This window comes from Drosophila biarmipes, unplaced genomic scaffold (assembly GCF_025231255.1).
Source record: "Drosophila biarmipes strain raj3 unplaced genomic scaffold, RU_DBia_V1.1 ptg000019l, whole genome shotgun sequence".
In the NCBI taxonomy this organism is placed as follows: domain Eukaryota; kingdom Metazoa; phylum Arthropoda; class Insecta; order Diptera; family Drosophilidae; genus Drosophila; species Drosophila biarmipes.
In genome coordinates this window covers 1,488,620-1,512,496 of record NW_026114537.1, presented here as the reverse complement: position 1 = coordinate 1,512,496, position 23,877 = coordinate 1,488,620, and the positions used below count along the sequence as shown (strand labels likewise).

The following is a 23,877-nucleotide window of genomic DNA, read 5'->3' as shown; positions in this document are numbered from 1 at the left end:
ATGAATTTTTATGCTTATCGGTCAATACGTCTTGACGTTCCCTTAATGCAAGATATTTCCCACGACAGGGTGGGCATAAAAGTTCTAATTTTAAATCCTTTTTATTTTCGCTTATCCTAGCAACCCAAGCCTAAAGCTAATAGTAGCGGCGGTTTTAAATGTATTTTGTAAGAGTTCTTTTAAGTGCAAGCATATACACATCACATAATCAGTGTATTTGGTACACCAGGGATTCCTTCCGTATAATTGCATTTCAAATATTTTGATCCTCCTTATCTTCTGAGAATGAGCAAGAGAAAGTGAACTTGCGTACCCATGAACCCGAATTACACCCACTACCCTCGAGTTCTTACTCATGACTGCTTGTGCGCAAAGGTGTGAAATTTTAATGTTGTGAGTATTATTAAAAATTTTAAATTTTTATTTTAAAGCGGCTTGAAGAATGCTTCCCAATTACATCAAACCTTTTTTTAGTGAGGGGGTATACTAATTAGGGTATCGGCTACTCGACCGAAAGGGACAAACAACTACGAAAATGACCGCCGATACCCTAATTAGTATGAGTAGTCTCAATATTTGAAACGCAATTTAAGGGTAGGATTGCGTGGGATACCAAACACACTGACTATGGAATGTGTATTTGCATGCACTTAAAATAAACTCTCACAAAATACATTTAAAACCGCCGAAAAAACTTTCGCAACCGCTTTTAATAACTAATGCTATTAATCGACGTAAAGTTATAGATGCATAAAATCACAAAACCATGCTTTGTTTCTTCTTTTTATACCCGTTACTCGTAGAGTAAAAGGGTATACAAGATTCTTCGGAAAGTATGTAACAGTTAGATCAGGATCAATAGCCGAGTCGATCTAGCCATGTCCGTCTGTCTGTATGAACGCTGAGATTTCGGAAACTATAAAAGCAAGTCAGACTTGGCATGCAGATTCCTGGGATTCCTGCACAGCGCAAGTTTGTTTCAGCGAGGTGCCACTTCCACTCTAACGCCAACAATCCGCGAAAATCTGTAGCCCCTACAATTTTTAGGATAGTACAAAAATTTTAACTGAAATGTATTTGAGTAATCAATACCTATCGATTGACCCAAAAAAAAATGCTACGCCGACTCTAAGGCCCACTAACCGCCGGTGGCTACAATTGTCATTCTCATTTTTTTGCTAAATCGTATTTGTCTTATCAATACCTATCGATTGACCCAAAAAAAATTTGTATACCCACTCTAACGCCGACAAACCGCCACAAACTGTGGTAGCCACAGTTGTCATGCTAAAATTTTTTTTGTCTAAAATGTACATGTCCTTTTAAAACCTTTTGATTGACCTAAAGAACATATTTGCCACGCCCAATTTAACGCCCCCAAACGACTAAAACGCCCAAAACTGTCTGCCGCCCACATGACATAGATAGGGGGCGCTTTAGAGTATTTATTTTTATCTATTTTTCTCCTCTAAACTGAGTAAAAACGCTATAGTCGAGTGCCTCGATTATCAGATACCTGATAGTCGAGGCACTCGACTATAGCGTTTTTCCTTGTTTTATTTTAGTATCATCAGCAAGAAAATATGAGTTTGGTGCTAATGGTGTTTAGTTCAATTCATTAAATTATCCGATCGGTTAAACTGTCGCCTTTTTAGGCAGAAAATAAATATCTAAGTCGATGATGACTGTAAATTAAATCAATTAGTGCCGACTATTAGCCGAATTAAACTGCAGAGGACTTTAAATGTTAAATGGAAAAAGACGAAGGGGAAAAAAAGACATAAACTGAATACCGGACTGAAAAACATAAAAATCCCCAAAATCTTGTTTAGCGCATTACTTTTGAAAAAAACATTCGATTTTGACAGTTGAGGTGTCATTTGATGCGTCTTTTTTTGTGAAAATACAACTAAGAGTAATTATACCCACCGACCCTAACAGATAAAAGTTCCAAAATGTTTACTTTTACCGCTTTTTCTACCAAACAAATTATTTTTTTTTTGTTTCATATTATTTTCCCACCCATTTTCGGATCTGTCCTAAGACATCTAAATGGTATAGTAGTCCGATTTTTATTAAATTAAATTCGATAATTAATTAAAAATTGTTATTTTCAAACGTAGGAAATTGTATGTTAAAAAACACCAAAGGTATAATATTAATATATAACCTCCTACGCTTGGATATAACATTTTTTAATTGGTTTTGAAATTCGAATTAAATTTTATCAAAATCGAACGACTATGTCATATAGCTGCCTTATAAACAATCGGAAAAATTCGTTGGAAAATATGAAAAATTATATTTTTGGTGTTTTTTAACATATAACTTTCTAAGTTTGGAAATAACATTTTTTTAATAGTTCGGAATTTCGAATTAAATTTTTTCAAAATCGGACGGCTATATCATAAGAACGGTCGAAAAATTGGTTGGAAAATATTACGAAACAAATTATAGCTTTGGTGTTTTACACATAACCTCCTACGCTTGGAAATAACATTTTTTAAATTTTTTAGAATTTCGAATTCAATTTAATAAAAATCGGACTACCTTAACATATAGAAATAAAAAAAATTTTCTAAAAAAAGTGAAATCGTTTTTTTTAATACCACTGAATTCAACAAAAATCGTTAAAAATTTCACATGGTGTTACTAAAGTTTATTAATTTTTATAACTTCAAGGGTATACAAGTTAACTTCCTTTCTTGTTTCATATTATTTTCCCACCAATTTTCCGATCGCTTCTATGACAGCTATATGACATAGTCGTCCAATTTAATTCGAAATTCTGGTCTAATTAAAAAATGTTATTTCTAAGCGTATGAGGTTATATGTCAATAAACACTAAGGACTTAATTTTTTTATACATTTTTCCCCCGATAATTCCTATGGGAGCTATAAAACATAATTGTCCGATCCGGCTGGTTCCGACTTGAATACTACCTGCAATAGAAAGAAGACAGTTGGGAAAGCCCGATAGCTTTAAAAATGGACGGGCAGACGGACGGACACACCGACAGGACTGGATCGACTCGTCTAGTGATGCTGATCAAGAATATATAAACTTTCTGGGGTCGGAATCGTGTCCTTCACTGCGTTGCCAACTTCTGACTGAAATCATTATACCATCTGCAAGGGTAAAAATTAAAAAAAAAGAATATGTCGCATTACCTATAATGTAAGGGTGTAGAAAAGTTTTTCTACTTTATTTTTTTGTGCTCAATTGTGATGCTGCAGGGTATTTACAGAAATACAGTCGTCATAGCATTTCTTCTTGGGAGTTTTGTCGGCGTAAGAGGGGTTAATCAGTAGATCTTAACAAGACCAATACATTTAGTTCATTTTATTTTTATATTATTTTTTTCAAGTTAGCAACGATTTTTTTATAGGTATTGACGAGACATATACTTTCCAAGTAAAATTTTTTCTTAAGCATTTTAGTGTACTAGCCACAGTTATGGGAGGCTTGTGGGCCTGCCACCATATGTTAAAAGTAATATGTGTTATAAAATATGTAGAATAAAAATTGAATGGCAATATCTTTAGCACCAATGGGTATATTGAAGATATCTGGAAATAATTTTGTTTTATGAGTCAATATCAATAACCGCAAATTCTAAAAAACAGGAGGTGCGGTATCTTTTTAATATTTCCAGCACTCGGTTTTATATTTACGTTTCGGCTTATCAACCTTGGCGGTTTTCTTATAAATTAATGGAATTTTATTTTTTTAATTTTTACAATAATATTCAGCTTATAACTTAAATTATAGCAACAGGGAGATGGAGGTGCAAAAACAAAAAAGCAAGATTTTAACGCGTCACCACCAAATATTTACCTTGATTAATTTTTTCAGATCTTTTTTAATACGCACATACACTTTTTCGCAAATAAAAAATCCCTTTCCTTAGGATTATGATACACAGAAAGCTAATATATAAGATTAGGTTGTTTGCTATAACTGCTTGAGGGAAAATTATCTGAGTTGGCTATTAATCAAGGTAAAAGTAAAGTAAACGCAGCCTCTCTGATCTCTCGCCAAGTTCAATGTTAAGCAAACGAATTTGTGTTCATTTAATTTGATTCGCAAAATGATCCGATCGGTTGAACTGGCGGCTTTTTATACAGAAAATAAATATATAAATCGACGACGACTATAAAGTAAACCCATTAGTGCCGACTATTAGCCGAATTAAACTGTAGAAGACTATTGAATGTTTAATGAAGACAGCCGGAGGCGAAAGAAAGACATAAACTAACGACCGGTCGAAACTTATTTCTAGGAACGCAAGCAGCTGCGACTGAAATTGATTTACGAGGCGATACGGATAAATTGCGTGTATACGAACTGCCCCAGTTAAACATTTAATCTTAGCATTAGCAAAAGTGATGTACAGTTTTGGGTATAAAAGTTATCGCGGCCCAATGTAGAAACACAGTCACCTTCAGAAGCTTACAATTGAAAAACCATGAGAAAAATAAGCGCCTTGATCATTCTTTTATCATTTTTAGACTGGAATGCTGCCCATCCGACATCCAGCGACGGAAACCAAAAGGAGAATGGCAAGTCAAATTGGTCGTAAATTGGTTCAGAAGTTTTACAATCCTGCTACTTGCAGCATTTTCCAAGATCGTTCCTCGACTTCTATGGAACATTAAACGCGGATACAACCAGGAGAGCCACCAAAACACCCAGCCTATCATAATTGTAAAGCAGCCTAGCTGGAAAGCGGATACCGACTCGGACAGACACCACTACAGCCCGTTCACCACCCCATACTATCCGTACTACCCACAACCTCCAATGCCCAGCCGACCACCGCCACAGTTCCACGGAATGGATTACCTGAACAGTGCGGGAGGCGGACCCACCTACCTAATCATCAACCCTAACAACATGCAGGGAATTTACCTGCCCGCTAGCAGCTCCAACAGCTCAAACTCTACCAGCTCCCGCCGTAGCGCTTTCGTGCCCTCTATCGTAGATTTGCTGCAGGGCTTCAACCTGGACGATCTTGCCGATGGAAGCGTGCTCGAAGATGGTTCCGAGGAGGTCAATACTGTAAGAGATGGCATTTTAGCGGTCCCTAGCTTTGAGGGGTCAACCCCCCTAACTGACGACGATCATGGGGAGGAAATAATCAAAAAGGACGAGGTCGATGACCTCGAGCGCCAAACTAGTCTAGGCCTAAGTCCCAAGCACTTTGTTTCTGTCTTGATGGAAAACAAACTCCGACGGCGCGTCCAGGAGGTTTTGGCTGGTATTTATTTAAGGAACTACAATCTGAAAATGAAGTAATAACTAATAATAATAATAGCAGATAACTATGAAATTATTTGAGGCAGAATAAATATTACCTTCTGGAAAATGGTATATCAATACAAACTTTTTATATCCGTGGACGGAAGTCCACGTGTGCGAAGGTAAGGTAAGGTATTGCAAAAAAGGATTGCATACCGAGACTTGAAGAAAAATGGTTTGGGAGAAAGATTGGTAATTGGGCCAATGCCGATAATAACGCTTCGCGATTACCCGAATTATATTCTCACTTATAGAACTCAACGAATGACACCTCAACTGTCAAAATCTGATGCTCCATTCAAAAGTATTACGCTAAACAAGATTTTAAAGGACTTTGTCCGTTGATCTCAAAATTATGTTTAAGGAGCTTGGAAAGTTAAGATGATGCCAAACAGCTCAATATAAAAACATTAGTTCTACCACTTTTTGGAATAACTAGCTAGTTTGGCAAGAAAACAGCCATAAATAGCTCATTATTTACACTTACCTTAACCTACAGGAATAAGATATATATCGCTAGAAAGGTATTTAAAAATACTATACGGCTCTTGATATTTCTCTACTTTTGAATTACGACTCCATTGCTGTAAAAGATACCCGCTTAAAAGATATAAATAAAAATATGGCCACATTTACCAGTTCGGAACACTGTATGAGCAGTGAAATTTTTTTTGTGTAGATGATGTTAAGGAGCTTAATATAAAACTATTATGGAAAATCCCGCTTGCTTGGCGGAAAAACAGTTTTAAATAGCTAAAACTCACACACCTTTACCTAGCAAACTACTTAAACTACAGGTTTGTCGTTAGAAAGATATTGTGAATACTTTGTACGCTTTTCTAACAAAATTTGTCTTAGTACCATCGTTAGGGGTTTTTAATCAAAATTGTTTTTGTTTGCATTTTCAAGAAACATTGGTTCTAGCTGTTCCACTTTTGGAATAGTTTGGCGAGAAAACAGCCATATATATCTAATTTTGTACACCCATAACTTGTGAACTACTTAAGCTACAGGCTTGTGCTATTTGTCGCTATAAAGGTGTTTCGAAATATTATATAGCTCTTGAGATCCCTTAACTTTTGAAGTACGACTTATTGCTGTAAAAATCCTGCTTAAAAGATATTAATAAAAAGAAAGGAGATCGATTTAGTCCAGTGCCTTGAGTATCAGAAACCCGTTACTCAATTAAAGAGAGCAAAAAGGAAATGGAGCAGCAAAACGATATTTTACGGCGCCACCTATCGGCTTTTTCAGTAGATGTTATGTGGGAGGCAGAAAGATTTAAGCGTTTAAACCGTTTGTATGCGTGAAAGTGGGCGTGGTACATTTTATGAACAGCAAAGAGATATTTTAGGGCGCCACCTACCAGCTATTTCAGTAGATGTTATGTGGGCGGCAGACAGATTTAAGCGATTAATCCGTTTGTGAGTGTGGCAAATTTGTTTAGCTCAGTCGAAAGGTATTGATGAGACAAACAGTTCAGCTAAAATTTTGTTTCCATCATAAAAACTATAGACGCTATAGATTTTCGCGGATAGTGGGTGTTAGAGTGAGCGTGGCACCTCGCTGAAACAAACTTACGTTGTGCAGGAAGCCCAGGAATCTGCATGCCAAGTTGGGCTGTTCTAGCTTTATAACTAGTTTTATATATTTATTGTAGAGTAAAAGGGTATACTAGATTCGTCGGAAAGTATGTAACAGGTAGAAGGAAGCGTTTCCGACCCCATAAAGTATATATATTCTGGATCAGGATCACTAGCCGTCTGTCAGTATAAACGCTGAGATCTAGGAAACTATAAGAGCTAAAATAGTCAAATTTGGCATGCAGATTCCTGGGCTTCCTGTGCAGCGCAAGTTTCTTTCAGCTAAAAAAATGTGCAACGCCCACTCTAACGCCTACAAATGGTGAAAAAGCTTTAATCTGTCTGCCGCTCATATAACATATAATGAAATTGCCGGTAGCTGAATCCCTTAAATGTAGCTTTGCTGCTTGTATATCTCCATTTCCCTTTTGCTTCATTAAGCTAAAGTAAACTGTATCTGATAGTCGGGGCACTCAACAAAAGCGTTCATCCTTGTTATACCCTTGCAGAAGGAATAATGATTTTAGTCAGATGCTGCAACGCAGTGAAGGAGACGTTTCCGACCCCATAAAGTATATATATTCTTGATCAGCGTCCCTAGACGAGTCGATCTAGCCATGTCCGTCTGTCTGTCCGTTTCTACGCAAACTAGTCTCTCAGTTTTAAAGCTATCGGGCTGAAACTTTTCCAAATGTCTTCTCTCTTTTGCAGGTAGTATATAAGCGGGACTATGATATAGTCATCCGATTGCAGAGGGTATAATAATTTCAGTCAGAAGCTTGTAACGCAGTGAACGAGACGTTTCCGACCCCATAAAGTACGAGTATATATATTCTTGATCAGCGTCACAAGACGAGTCGATGTAGCCATGTCCGTCTGTCTGTTCGTTTCTACGCAAACTAGTCTCTTAGTTTTAAAGCTATCGGGCTGAAACTTTACCAGAAGTCTTTCTTCTATTGCAGCTATTATATAAGTCGAAACCAGCCGAATCGGACAACTATATCTTATAGCTTCCATAGGAACTATCGGGGAAAAAATTTAAAAAAAATATATCTGTCATGGTTTTTAACATATATCTTTCTAAGCTTGGATATAACAATTTTAAATTGGATCTGAATTTCGAATTAAGTTTTATTAAAATCGGACGACTATATCATATAGCTCCCAACAATGGGAAAATTAGTTGTAAAATAATATGAAAAAATTATATCTTTGGTGTTTTTTAACATATAACCTTCTAAGCTTGGAAAAAACTAGTGGAAAATAATATTAAAAGAGCATATCTTCAGTGTTTTTTAACTTATAACCTCCTACGCTTGGAAATAATATTTTTTATTTGGTTTTGAATTTCGAATTAAATTTTATCAAAATCGGACGACTATATCATATAGCTGTCATAGGAACGATCGGATAATTGGTGGGAAATAATGTGAAACAAATTATAGCTTTGGGGCTTTTTGACATATTATCTTATAATATTGGGAATATACATTTTTATATTTCTAAGAATTTCGAATTCAATTTAATAAAATTTGTGATTATTTTTTATAACTGCAAGGGTATACAAACTTCGGCTTGCCGAAGATAACATCTTTTCTTGTTTCATATTATTTTACCACTAATTTTCCGATTGTTCATATGTCAGCTATATGATATAGTCGTCCTATTTTAATCCGACTTATATACTACTACTACTATATTCCGACTTATATTATACCTGCAATAGAAAGAAGACTTTTGGGAAATTTTCAGCCCGATAGCTTTAAAACTGAGAGACTAGTTTGCGTAGAAACGGACAGACAGATGGACATGGCTAGATCGACTCGTCTTGTGACGCTGATCAAGAATATATATACTTTATGGGGTCGGAAACGTCTCCTGTACTGCGTTGCAAACTTCTGACTGAAATCATTATAGCCTCTGCAAGGGTATAAAAATGGAGTCCCAGTCACATAAATTGCAGGCGGTACTTAGCAAGGCGAAGCCAATATAATTAAAGTCCCAATAAACTATATGGTTTTTACTTAAGTGTGTATTACCATTATAAATTAAATAAATTTGATGTTTTGAAAACATTGGCAATAAAAGTTGACTATTCATGGAAATTTTTTTACAGTCAGTTCCAAAAAAAAAACATCAAGTAGTGTATCACAGTGGTGTGAAAAATGTATAGGTACTGATGAGTTTACTCAATTTAAGCCAATAGATTCGATGTCGTCCGATAACTTATTTTCCCTTAGAATATTGCTGTTAAAATCCCAACATCCGAATAAAGCATAGACAAAGGGGACAAGAAGTCAAATAAATTTTGGTAGTTAATAAATTGTTGTGGTCTATAAATGCAGCCTATTAAAGCTTTTGATGAGTATACTGTATTGATCTAAACAAATATCCATTCAGCGGAGCTATCACTCGGATGTTTACAGACGAACTTTGCATTGAGACGTTTACTTACATATATGGCTCCTGCTGCTGGCGTGGCTACCTCGGTCGGAACAAAAGAGATCGTAGCCTCTACTAACGAATCACAAACATAAGACGTAAACCACGATTTGGCCAAATATATAACATCGATGTTAGAATTAACAAATGACACTAAGCTTTGAGCGTTAATAACGCATACACGAAGGCCAGTTGTCTGATTACCAAGTACTCTAAGCATCGTGTAGCTGGTCGCACTCGGCAAACATAAATTGTCATCAATCATCATCAGACCAGACAATCAGTAACCCATAAGCACCTGTTGCTTTTGATATAACAATTAGGCTACGCACCACTATTAAATACAAAAAAGAGTCTTGAGAGAGAGTGAGATACCTAATTAAGAAAGTCGTAATTGTAAGCCTAAGTTTAGTGTAGAGAGAATATAGGAATTTAAATTACCTACTTATAATTAGATTAAGATACAGGAACATGTCAGCGGCGAAATCCCTCACAATTTGCGGCGATTCTATCCATCGCAGATAATGAAGTTGTAGCATGCGACGAGAGAGGAGAAAATGGCTTATCAGCGTTATAAGTAATAACAATAAGTTTGAAAGCGTGTATTCATCTAATTGTGTTGCACAATTAAGGATGTTAACGATATTACTTCCGACAATGTAAATTTCTTTATTAATGCAATTTTTATTTAGCAATGTTTTAGGGATGTTCCATGTCAATAAAATATTGGGTTTAACATAATTAATTTGAAATTTTTATAAGTTTTAGTGATTTTACGTTCGGTATTTTCTTGTCTATTTATTCCGTTACTATTTTCTCCGTTTCTTTATTAAATACTTTGCCTTTAATAAGGGAATATTTTTAAAATATATTTTCTGTTAGAATATTATTATTTTCGTCAGGATAAGGAATAATTTCCAAAACAGGAGATTTGATTATTTCTGAAGGGATAATAATAATAATCAAAATTTCGTTTGTGTCAGTTTTGAGCAAAGCAGAAGTTTTGATTTTTAACAATTTTTCAGGGTTAATATTTTTCAAATAATAATGTTTTAGTCATTTTTGATTAAATAACCTTAACCTTGTCATTTGCATACCTAATTCTATGTCTTCTAAATATTCGGTGAAATGTTGTAAATTAAATATTAATAAATGCTGACCTGTTGATCTTTTTCTCCTTTTTCTTTCAGGTTGTTAATTATTTCAATCCGTTATTTATAACATCGATGATCATATTTAAATCAGTATTTTGGGCACTAGTGTCTATTAAATTATTCATTTTTTGTTCCATTTCATCTTTATCATCTTGATCTAGAGTTCGGAACAGATATTTGTAAACAGATCCTACAATATTAAAAAAAACCTCTTTTACTGCGTTTAGATATGGTAATTCCATTAATTTCTCTTCTTAGTTTCTCTACTAAATATAGGATTTAGCTGACATCATTGAATTCTTCGGTTTTCAAATGTTTGTTCGGTTTTCGTTATTTACGTTACGTTACGTTTAAATAATGAGTTGGGATTTCTACTGTTCTGTTTCTGTTTTAAATATGAGGTATCCGTTCTGAGCTTTTATAGGATTTACTCAATACTTTGTCCGAATGTCAATTGAATTAAAGTGGCTAATATAACAGAGAAAATTATTGGTTTCACTGGTCTGTTCGTTTCCTTCCGTTGACCAGGAATTATTATCATATTTGCCTTTATTAATTTTCTTTTTAAATTTTGTTTTATAATGCACTATTTTCTTCAAAATGTTTTTCGTCAACTTTCTTTAAAGTACCTGGTTTTTTAATGGGCTTGTAGTTTTAGATTTTACTAACGGTGCTTGTTAATATTTCGGATCTATCTCATAATCATGGCGTTTTTCATTTAATTTTTCAATTTTGTTATTTTTTTTGATTTGTGTGCCGTAACCGGTTAAAATTTTTATATTTGAAGAACACCAACTTGCTACTGACAAATCTCAAACTGAACTCGCTCTCTAACTACTACATCATTTACGATCATACTTCGGTTTTGAGCTTTAAAGCTTTTTGTGAGTGGGTTTTGTTGCTATTTGGTGACTCTCTAACTTTGGACTTTAGACTGCAGACTTGGGTCCCGAAATCTGAGTATCCTGAATTGTGGGAACGTGCTGATAGTCTGAACAGCGGCTCGTTCTAATTGATTAGCGGAACGGCAGCATTAGGCAGGACTTTGGTTAGAAGCTGCACATAAAGAACAAGTAGGTCAAACTGTAGCCACGTACCTCGGTCCCGGAGTAGAGAGATTCAGCAGACCGTGCGCATGAAAGAAAAACCGGTTCACGTAGGCCCTATTAAAAGCTGCAGAACACTGGCAATATAATCAGCCAGACCATCAAGATCAGTCAAGATATCAAAGTGAACAATCAAACAACCAGCGGAAGCAGCGCCTTGGGAGCCTAGAAGGAGCAAGATCACTACGTCCAGACGTTCGGGATACTATGAATCTCCGAATTGAGACCACAGCTGTCCAAAGGACATAACACGGCAAGGTCAAGGCGATCTGTTTATTCCTGTCAACGAAATTCTGGTGTTACGCCTGCAGAGTCTGTCAGAGTTTGTGCAGCGAAGACCGGCGGCAAGAAATCGTGAGCTCGGGGAGAAGCCTGTCTAAACCCAGTTTACCTCGCCGAAGGCATGTTCCGTCGTAAGCAAAGTACGTCAGTGGAATCGTCGTTGATCAGTACGGTCTCGCGTAGAGTTTTCCAGGAGAGCCCACGGTTCCGAATCGTAAAGGCCCGGATCGGCGTACGCCCGAAAGCACGAGCAGGACATCGCCATCATTACGACAGTTACTGCGCCGAGCGGCTACGCAAAACAGATCGAGCCCCGCAAAACGGCAAAGACAGAAACAATAGGGCTAGGCTAGGGTGGAACGATCGTTTACGCCACGCGTAGAAGAGAAGTGAAGCGCGAGGCAGCTTCCTGGCGTTTGCCTTGACTGTCCGCGCGATCTGAGCAGAGGCCCCAGTGGGACCATCTGAGACAGAGTAGGAGACAGGCGTCAGGTGGCAAAAGGATTAATCCTGGAGAGCGCATCATTCTGTTCACCCAAGTCTAAGAATGGTGACGCTTCCTTAAGCCCGCACCGCTGACCCCCTCGCAAGTCCGAGTAGGTGCCAAGCAGTCGCCCAGTCAAGGAGTCAGCAACGAGCAGCTGGCAAGGAGTACCAAGTCAACGAGGCGAGAGGACGTCGAGACAACAAGAACCGTCGGAGACATCAAGGGCTACAAGTGGCGATATCAAGGCCAACCGAATAAGCCCGCTACGAACTCCTGAAATCGGTGCTTTCTCGTTCCCAGAAACGACCCCAGAAAGTAGACATCCATAAGTACGACTCCAATTCCTTGGCTCACAAACATTCCACAGACTCCTGCCTGTTTAAGTCAACAGGGCGTTTAATTTCTGGAAGCAGTGTAGAGCAGCAGTTTATTCAGATGTTTTTTATCTCGATCGCTTGCACTGAACTCTGCTCTCTCTTTCCATCTCTCCTCTAGGTCTCCTCTTCGCTCTGGATATATATATCCAAGTTTACCGAAAAGTACCCCGCTTTTTTTGTACCTTTTTTTTTTGGACTCCAACTTTTTTTTTGACTCTACTTTAAAGAGGTTAGATGAGAAGGAGAAGAAGAAAAATCTCTTACGATACTTCTAACCCTTCGCACATACAATTTGTTTTTTGAAAAACGATTCTCCTCGCTCGATCTCTACTGGAGCGAACGTATCACCTTTATCGAGCACCTGAGTGTACCTCCTGTTTTTTCCCTTGACTGACAAGTTTCCGGCACTTTGAACGCTGTTGGGAAACGACTCCAAGACAGATTTTAAAGATTGGCCTTCTTAGTGAGTTTCAAGGCCAACTAAGGACCTTTTCCTCATCCACTTAACGATTAGACCTTATAACAAGAAAATAAAATAAATAAAAACTGATCGATGATCGCTGTTTTCAATACTCTCCTAAGGTCCTTCAGATATGGCCGTTAAAGTTTAGGCTGCTAGTCCTACCGGCGAAACAGAATCTCACATAAGCGCCAGGCCTAGTAAAAACAAGGAAGAACGCTTATGCTTATAAGCAGTAAGCCGATTTTTTAAGGCGCCACCTAGCTGCTATTTCATTATTTGTTATGTGGGCGGCAGACAGTTTTAGGCGTTTTAACCGTTAAACATTTCAGCAAAAAATAAAATTCCTTGCATGAAAGCTCTGGCCACCACAGTTTTGGGCGATTTGTGGTCGTTAGAGCAGGCACATTTTTTTAAGGTCAGTCTATAGGTATTGATGAGACAAATACATTTCAGTTACATTTTTTTTCTTTCATAAAAACTGTAGACTTTACAGATTTTCGCGTATTGTGGTCCTAATCCATCCCAGGAATATTGTGGTCCTAATCCATCCCAGGAATCTGCATGCCAAATCTGAATATTCTAGCTTTCATTTTTTCCGAGAACTCAGCGTTCATACAGACAGACAGACAGAGGGTCAGACGAACATGCCTAGATCGACTCGGCTAGTGATCCTGATCAAAAATATATTCACTTTATGGGGTCGGTCGATTCCTTCTACCTGTTGCATACTTTCCGACGAAACTAGTATACCTTTCACGCGTAACGGGTAAAAAATATGATAACGACCAAAATTCTTTCCCCCGCTAGCACTCTTCCCCACCTCAATGAACTCCGTGCTGGTACACTAATTTTTAGGATTCCCGATCTCGTCGAGACTTTTGCCAGGGATGCGAATAGTTTAAAAGGGGAACATTTTAGAAGAGTGTTTACGTATTCGAATAAACACGCATTATTCGTCACAAAAGTCGATATCAGAACTTTTGTACGTTGATGATTTACCGAGTAATGAAAATATCAGAGGGTTTATTACATTAAATTTGATATTTTGAAAACTAAAAATCGCTCCTACCTTTAAAAAACCGATTGTAGGTGACAAATAGGGGCTTATTATAAAATTAAAAAAAATTTTTTTTGCGGGAGTAATAGTTAAAATTTTGTTTTAAATTAAAATTTGTTTTTATTTTTAAGAAGTTAAAAGTTTAACACACAAAACTTTTAACTTCTTAAAAATAAAAACAAAACAAAAGTGTATTTAAAAGACATAAGATCAATCGGATAACTACAGATGGAGAAATAGACTTTCAAACAGAGGATACTTTTTAAAAACCAGCTTTTTTGTAAGCTTTAAAAAATTCTATCTAAAAAGCCGAAATCCAGATAGACGTTTTTATTTATTTTCCGAATATAATACCAAAAATGTCAACTTAAAAAGGTGTTCGGTTTGTAAAAGAACGGCTAACATAGGCCAATAAAAGTATCGTCGAACCCTATTCTATGGGCTTGTGCACGCCTCTATGAGAAGGAAGAGGATAATCAAGATTCTTCTTTAGAGCCTCAGCATCTAAGGCATCCGGGATACGCAGCTTCATGCGATTGATCCCCTGTGGCATACAGGAGCCCCTTTACAACTTTCAGATCCGGCAACTGATCCTGATTTGAGGTTCTCGACCAGCTCTAGATATTTTTTTGCTTTCAAATATGGCCGAAATCTTCTCCGGATCACTACGAATGATTCCCTCCTCCACGATATGTCAAAGGTTCTTCACCAATACAGAAATTCCTCTTTTTCCAAATTGAAAGTAAATCGAACTGGTTTTACTTGTATCGCCACCGCTCTCAAGACCGGTCTTCTGTACTAGGACGACTGTCGAAAACAATGCTCTCTGAAACTCATCACTTAACCCCATCTTCGGCACTCCATCGATTTTCTTTCTTAAAAAGCGTCTTAGAATGCATTAAACTCTTCCCTTTACCGCTTCTGCTAATCCCGAATAAACTTTCTATATATTTTTTAAATTATTTACTAACTTAAGCACTACCATTCATGAGGGTATGCGGTCGGCAAGCTTTTGACATACTTAAATTACAAAAAATACTAGATTATAAATTATACTATATTACCATAAAATACTAACAATAAATACCATGGTTGGATAGAAAGCTCGGCCGGTCCTTTTGTTTTGCGCCTCCCCGTTATGTACAGAAAGAAACCAAAAGAAGAAGAAGAGTTATGAAAAGAGAAGCAGCGGCTGCTTAAATTGTGCGCTGCGACACATTAAAATATGAATAAAAGTGATATTTTTTTAAAAATATCAAGTCAGGTAAGTGCTTTCTTAAGTTTAAGATGTTGTGCGTTGATCCACGTTTAAAAAACGTCCCTTTTTGAGGTTTATTATAAACATACATAACATAACCCAGAAAATTCTGGTTCCGTTACCCGAAAGTGGCATGATGAAATCCCACAAAGGGTTTTACACAGTATAAAAAGGTAAATATACAAGTATAGAAGTAAACACATTTTTATAAACTCATGCCTTTTTTCAGAAGCGTTGGTAGAAGATTTCGAAGACCCGTACCGATGTATAAGAAAAGCGATGACAAGTATTAACAAACAAATTATAAAAAAAACAAAGATTTGCAAAAATTTAAAGTTCTAAAGAAAATTTAAATGATACAATATAAATAAAATATAGTAAAAAGTAAATTAATATGTATGTATTTCCCTGGGATGTTTCTCTTGCAGGTGAAAATCCATGGAAAAATGAAGAATTTCCGAAGGTATTTCCCTGGAACTTTTCCCTTGCAGGCAGACTGAGAACATTTTAGAAGTGTTTTTACTTAGTGGAATAAACAAGCATTATAAGTCACAAAATTCGATATCAGAACTTTCGTACGTTGATGGTGCGCGATCACCACAACCCTTTAATAAAAATATCAGAGGACTTATTACATTAAATTCCATAATCTGAAAACGGAGGGCCCGTACCCCAATCGTCTTCTCATCGTGGTGAGAGCTCACATCGGCTGCACTATCTCCTTGCCTCTATCTCTTTGGTACCTATAGAGAGGTGCAATACCACATCAGCTTTTGACAATGTAACGGTAAACACCAATCTTGTCCAGTGCGTTTTGGGTTGCTTTGTACCAATACATACATGTGATGTATTTCGACCAAGACAACACAGTGGAAGTTTTTGAAGTGCAAGGCTCAATCGGTGTACAATAGCTTAAGGCGCCTGGATTTTCGCGGAGTTGACAGTTCAGCTAGAACTTCTTGAGCGTACTCAAGCCTCAATGCTGACGGTATCGGTCAAGTCACGGCTGAGGCTGCCAGCTTCGAATTCCAACATCTTCCACCATTCACCCAGCTTCGATCATTCAACTGTCATGGTTGATCGATTACATAAGACTCGCCTGCCCGAAGTTAAGCTGCCTACATTTTACAGTGGATACACCTAATACTCTGACTTCCTATCCAGGTTTACATCGGTGATAGATAATGACCCCTACTTGGCTTGACCCCTAGAAAAGCTTCATGCTTAGCTGGAGCTGCGTTGGAGTCATTTCGCTCATTAGAAATGTCTCGCGTGGCTCTAAACATCCTAAATAAGCGCTTTAATAATAATCTTCTGGTTTGCGGGACTTTTCGAACAAAATTATTGGGCATATGCGAGCACTTCAGGCCTTGTAAGATTTAAAAAAAACTCAGTCTGCATGGTTGTACACATGATGGTTTTAATGTTGGATGAAGGAACTCGAGCTAACTGGAAAGAAATCTTATCAATGGATAGGATTCCAAAAAAGGAGGATTTACTCTCAAACCTTGAAGAGTGATGCAGCAATGAGGCCTGCCAGAAGGATGTTACTTGGTGTCCAGGTCAGCCAGAATAGCTGAGTCTTTTGTGATACTCAAAGTCATGGAACATGCTCCTGTGGCCACTCCATCTGCCTCTCTTGCGGCACAAGGATTTCATACTGATGTTGTGCTGTTGTGCCGGTTCCCTGGTTTTTTCTTCTTACTAGATTCTGGATCTCCCCTACAGCTAATTTCATCTCCCTTCCACCAAGAGTTGCAGCTAAGGAAATATCGGTCAGCAGCAACTGTAACTGGCCTTTTTCATACAGCTGTTTCTTCGGAAGGATTTACAGTCAACATCTGCCTCCAGTCGCGTTCTTCTGAATACTTTGCTGCTCTAACAGCCTTGGAATATGCCTTTTAACATACAGTAAGCCGACCCTGCATTCAATTGTCCCCAGCGCGTTGACCTGCTTCTGGGTTCTAGCCAAAAAAAAAATTCCCCATTTGAAACATCAATATTTTGCCTTTATTAAGGAATACTTGGAGTTAAACCACATGTCCGAGGGCCAACCAAGCTTCACGTTGTTTTCGATGGATCCTAATGACTGGACTGGTTTTACAGCCAAGGCTGTTTAATATTTCGATAAACTTTCGTTTATGTGGTGGCCCTTACTGGAGACATTTGCCGATAACTACTTACAATGCATTTTATGGTAAGACGAACTGGCCAAAGAGCTCGAGCTTACCTTCGGAACCAAGCCCGCCTCATTCCTATCTGTTCGAGCAATGCACAAGCTGGCCATTGATGAGAGGGATTCCTTTCCTGCTGGCTCAGTTGCACTGCAAAAAGATTTATATGTCGATGATTTCATCTCTGGTGGTAGCTCTGTTGGTGAGACTATCAAGAAAATGCGAGTAAAGAAGTGCAATAACTTTTAGATGTTCTTAAGGAAGTTTTTAATTGTGTGGCAAAAAACAAAACAGAGTTAAGAATGTACCATTGTGAATTTCTACAACAAGTGCACAATACTTAGAATTTTTTGTTACTAGCAAAGGAATATAAGCTAATGATAAAGAAGCTGTTCGAGATTTTCCTGTTCCATATAAAGTAAACGGTATTAGAATCTTTCTGGTTTGTGTTCGTATTTTAGAAGGTTTATTAAAGATTTTTCGATGATGGCTAATCCCTATATGATGTGTTAAAAAGAATAATGAATTGATATTTGAAGAATATGAATTTCAATACTTTAAAATGTTTAAGAAAAAGGTGGTATAAGTAAGGATGAGGTAGAATAACATAGAAGATGCTTTGGAGCAGTTTTGCTGCGACGAAAAGAGAATAAAAAAGCTACATACTATATTTTATTTGCCGAAAGCAGCAAGAAAAGATATGTAAAATATTAAAGTCTTGAACTAGAAACCTTATCAAAAATTTACGCAGTTAAAAAATTTAGAATTTATGTGCTACGTGGACGATTTAGTATAGTCACAGATTGTAATTCACTGACTTTGACCTTAAATAGAATTGAGTTAAGCCCCAGTGTGACTTTGTATTAGTCCATAAATTGAGGAAACTTATGCAACACGTTGACGCGTTAAGTATAAATACAAACATAATGTTAATAAAAAAGAATAGTTTTGAAGATAATTTAATCTTTTGTCGAGCAAAATTTGAAAAATTAAGAAATGTTAGACGAAAAGTATATAATTGGCGTTTTATAATCACAGCTCCACATAAACAATCCCTTGCAGCAGTATACGAATATACTCGTAAAGCAATTCTTCTGCGACTCTGAGCCCGAGACCGAAGGGCCGTCCAGATTTTCCACACCAAAAAGTGCAAACGCTAGCATACCCACAGCTACAAACATGGCATTTAGCGTGGAACAAATGACGCCCAAGTTAATGCGGTACAAATCGCGGACGCCCGACCAGAAACTTCTCAGGTTAAGGTTTATGATCCTATGGAAATTAAAGACAATGTCAAATGTAACGAGCCCTGGACGCCGTTAAGTGCCTGCCCGAATTTACGAGAGCGCAAAACGCATACGTCTCCTGGGAGGAAGCGGCAGTAGCCGCATATTATATATTCAGAAATTATGTAAAAATAGGCCCTGCCGATGCCGTGCTGTCCTCGTTTGGCACTGTGTTAAGTTGCGATGCGATCATAAATCGACTTGTTTTCAAGTACATTGACAAGCTTCAAATTCATATTACGAGCACGACCAGAAGAAGTGGAATCAAACCACGAGAGGTACACATTTGCATTGTCGATTGTAAGGAGCCAAGATGATAGGGAAAAGAAGCGAGCTCTAAGACCGCAAGAGCACTAACATGCATCTCATCAAGTAAACCTCCAAGTGCAAGATACTAAAACCTTTAAAGGCCCGGCATACCAAAATAGAAAGCCCGCTACGTCTGATCGATCAGGCCCACCAAAAAGCCAGAGGGTAAATCACATTGCGCAAATGGCATAATCCAGAAGTCGAAATCCGCATACAATCCCCAATATGGGTAGTAGATAAAAAGGGCATCGAGGAAACTGTCAAGCGGAAATCCGTTTGGTGTTGCACTCTCGAAAGAGAAGCGAGAGAACAACATCCGACCGATATCCCATGCCGAACATACCGATGATATTAGGAAACTTAAGTCAAGTATTTCACAACGCTGGACTTCAGGTCCAGTTATCATCAGATAACACTTGCAGAACGCAACCGTGAAAAACTTCCTTATCCGTTTACTGAGAAAGCGCTAGCTTTTTAGGGTTTGTAACCAACAACGGGGCTACTGCAAAACCGAAAAAAGTCAAAACCATTCAGGAATTCAGATCATTCATGGGCTTGGATAGCTATTATAGATGCTTTATTAAATACTTTGCGTCATAGCTAGGGCCATTTTGGACATTCTGAAAGGGGAACATGAAAGTGTCAGTTGACATAAATCGAAAAATAAACAGGTACAGTTCAGTGAGCCACAACGGCGGGCTTTCTAAAAGCTGCGTATCATTCTGGCTTCCAAGGATGTCATCCTCAGATGCCCCGATTACAAAACTACGCTACCAACGAATGCGAGCTGTATAGTTGGCCCTAGTTTGGGCGCTGCCAAAATTGCGGAATTACTTATATGCAGTTAAAGATATTAATATCTTTACTTTACAAGCACGGCAAAGATAACCTCGTTCACCATTGTGTGAAGAGAAAAATTTGAAAGCGGATATGGGGATCACAGTCCTCCCATCCCTATATTGCCATCCTTGATTGTCGAATTTTTATGGGAGGAATTTTTTTCGCATTTTCAAAACACTCAGCGAATCTCTCAGAATATAGGCGCGTAGTAGAAGAAACTGATGGAATGACAACATGTTCTCCCCAGTCGCACATGCAAAAACTCTTGAGCGTAGATGCCGCTTACCTGCGCGACCTGCTCAACCCATTGGGCATCCATCATAGAGTAGACGGCGTTGAAGGTAGTTGCGGGAACGTCCGACTCTAAAGATTTTCAAAATATTAAATTGAATAAATTTCAACTAAGAAATGCAAAAAATAGACCAGAAAATATTAATAACTAAGTACAGGACCGATTCAATTAAATTTGCAGAGCTGTCAATCGACTGCTGAGGTCGGGTAAAGAATCCCAAATTTATTTTATTAACTCAAAATAGGAAGATTGCAATGGCTCTTGCTAAAATTAGTATCGTTAGCCCTAGAATACTAGATCGTGCAGACCTGGAAAGTCAGTGGATGGAAGAGCCCACCAGGACCGCGATTGTCCGTAGCGTCCGTTAAAAACCTTCAATCCATTAACATTTTACACTATTTTATTAAATTTCTTAAAACCAACTCAGCCGGCAAAAAGATTACTATTTTTTACGTGTTGCATCACGATACCATGCTCAGACTGGATGATAACATAATAGAGGAATGCGATGGGGAGGTCCACACGGTGAAGAATTGCTCCATAACACCAGAGGCTATGTTTTGCCAGCTGGCGCTGAGAAGATCGTGACCCCAAAAGCTCCATTCTGGAGGCACTGCCCATTGCGACCAAAGATCCAAAGAAGTGACCTGCATCCCGTTACTAACGTCGACGATGGGATTGTCATCGTAAACAATCGTTAGTCTCGCGTGTGAGTGGAGGGGGTTAAGAGGTGTTTTTGATTGATAGCAGAAGTTTTTGTTTCTAAAATCAATCATATGAATCAAAGGCACCACTTAACAGGCAAACAAAAGTTCTCATATCATCTTTTGACTCAAAAATGTATTATACGATCTACCAAATAAAAACATTTTCTTAGTTTTTTACATTCGGCACTCTGCTATTCAATATTTTTTTCTTTAGTTAAACAATTTTAATAAAGCGTGAATGTAAAAAAATTTTTTTTTAATTATTGATATCACAAGTTATTGCTTTAAAATTCATCTACTTTCACCAAAATCAAAGAGTTCCTGTTTCTGCTATGGAACTTTTAATAAAAATTGAAATGATTCTAAGACCCTAAAATTAACGAATACATAAAAAAAAAATTCACGCTCAGGCAGTGTTGAGGTTCTGAACTAATTCATTTGGCCATTTTTATTGAACACAAATCTTCAAGCATAACATTATACTGCAAAGTGTTTTATGTAAAACGTTAAGGGATGGCTATTGGCATACACTTTAATTTGAGAATTGGAAAAAGTAAAACAAAACAAGAAAAAAAGATTTTTATTAAAATGAATTCGAAAGTCTTAAAATATAACATATGATATTCCCAATATTATAATATGCCAAAAAACTCCGAAGCTATAATTTGTATTCCGATCGTTCCTATGGCAGCTATATGATACAGTCGTCCGATTTTAATAAAATTAAGATCGAAACTCAGAACTCAATTAAAAGATGTTATTTCCAAGCGTAGGAGGTTATATGTTAAAAAACACAAAAGATATTATTTTTTCATATTATTTTCCCACCAATTTTCCGATTGTTCGTATGGCAGCTATATGATATAATCGTCCGATTTTGATTAAAATGAATTCGGCTTGCCGAAGTTAACTTCCTTTCTTGTTTTTTTTTTATTTTTTGCCCGATAGTTCCTATGGGACCAAAAAGATGTAGTTGTTCTATCCGACTGGTTCCGACTTTCTGTTAGGAAAGTTTAAGCCCGATAGCTTTAAAAATGAAAGACTAGTTTGCGTAGAAACGAACAGACAGACGGACGGCCAGACCGACAGACGGATATGGCTAGATCGAAGTAACACTGAAGTCAGCACCAATCCTTAAAAATTTCACATGGTTTTACTAAAGTTGACAATTTATTATAATTGCAAAGGAATATAAACTTTGGCTTGCCGAAGTTAGAGCAGCAGATCCTTCCGAAGAAACAGCTGTATGAAAAAGGCCAGTTACAGTTGCTGCTGACCGATATTTCCTTAGCTGCAACTCTTGGTGGAAGGGAGATGAAATTAGCTGTAGGGGAGATCCAGAATCTAGTAAGAAGAAAAAACCAGGGAACCGGCACAACAGCACAACATCAGTATGAAATCCTTGTGCCGCAAGAGAGGCAGATGGAGTGGCCACAGGAGCATGTTCCATGACTTTGAGTATCACAAAAGACTCAGCTATTCTGGCTGACCTGGACACCAAGTAACATCCTTCTGGCAGGCCTCATTGCTGCATCACTCTTCAAGGTTTGAGAGTAAATCCTCCTTTTTTGGAATCCTATCCATTGATAAGATTTCTTTCCAGTTAGCTCGAGTTCCTTCATCCAACTTTAAAACCATCATGTGTACAACCATGCAGACTGAGTTTTTTTTAAATCTTACAAGGCCTGAAGTGCTCGCATATGCCCAATAATTTTGTTCGAAAAGTCCCGCAAACCAGAAGATTATTATTAAAGCGCTTATTTAGGATGTTTAGAGCCACGCGAGACATTTCTAATGAGCGAAATGACTCCAACGCAGCTCCAGCTAAGCATGAAGCTTTTCTAGGGGTCAAGCCAAGTAGGGGTCATTATCTATCACCGATGTAAACCTGGATAGGAAGTCAGAGTATTAGGTGTATCCACTGTAAAATGTAGGCAGCTTAACTTCGGGCAGGCGAGTCTTATGTAATCGATCAACCATGACAGTTGAATGATCGAAGCTGGGTGAATGGTGGAAGATGTTGGAATTCGAAGCTGGCAGCTGTCAAGTTGCAGCCTCAGCCGTGACTTGACCGATACCGTCAGCATTGAGGCTTGAGTACGCTCAAGAAGTTCTAGCTGAACTGTCAACTCCGCGAAAATCCAGGCGCCTTAAGCTATTGTACACCGATTGAGCCTTGCACTTCAAAAACTTCCACTGTGTTGTCTTGGTCGAAATACATCACATGTATGTATTGGTACAAAGCAACCCAAAACGCACTGGACAAGATTGGTGTTTACCGTTACATTGTCAAAAGCTGATGTGGTATTGCACCTCTCTATAGGTACCAAAGAGATAGAGGCAAGGAGATAGTGCAGCCGATGTGAGCTCCCACCACGATGAGAAGACGATTGGGGTACGGGCCCTCCGTTTTCAGATTATGGAATTTAATGTAATAAGTCCTCTGATATTTTTATTAAAGGGTTGTGGCGATCGCGCACCATCAACGTACGAAAGTTCTGATATCGAATTTTGTGACTTATAATGCTTGTTTATTCCACTGAGTAAAAACACTTCTAAAATGTTCTCAGTCTGCCTGCAAGGGAAAAGTTCCAGGGAAATACCTTCGGAAATTCTTCATTTTTCCATGGATTTTCACCCGCAAGAGAAACATCCCAGGGAAATACATACATATTAATTTACTTTTTACTATATTTTATTTATATTGTATCATTTAAATTTTCTTTAGAACTTTAAATTTTTGCAAATCTTTGTTTTT

At 37.7% G+C, this 23,877-nt stretch overlaps 1 protein-coding gene and 1 long non-coding RNA gene across 2 annotated transcripts; both read left to right on the top strand.

The window, feature by feature from the left end:
- The first annotated feature begins 4,469 nt into the window (after positions 1-4,469).
- On the top strand, positions 4,470-5,299 carry LOC108032992 (uncharacterized). The gene is made up of 2 exons (XM_017107086.3): positions 4,470-4,563; positions 4,620-5,299. The coding sequence occupies exons 1-2, from the start codon at positions 4,470-4,472 to the stop codon at positions 5,297-5,299; spliced, it is 774 nt and encodes a 257-aa protein (XP_016962575.1).
- A 17,048-nt stretch (positions 5,300-22,347) lies between these two features.
- LOC108031642 (uncharacterized) lies at positions 22,348-22,932 on the top strand. Its single transcript, XR_001768585.2, has 2 exons — positions 22,348-22,664; positions 22,723-22,932. It is a non-coding gene; the product is annotated as an uncharacterized LOC108031642 (long non-coding RNA).
- Positions 22,933-23,877: the final 945 nt, after the last annotated feature.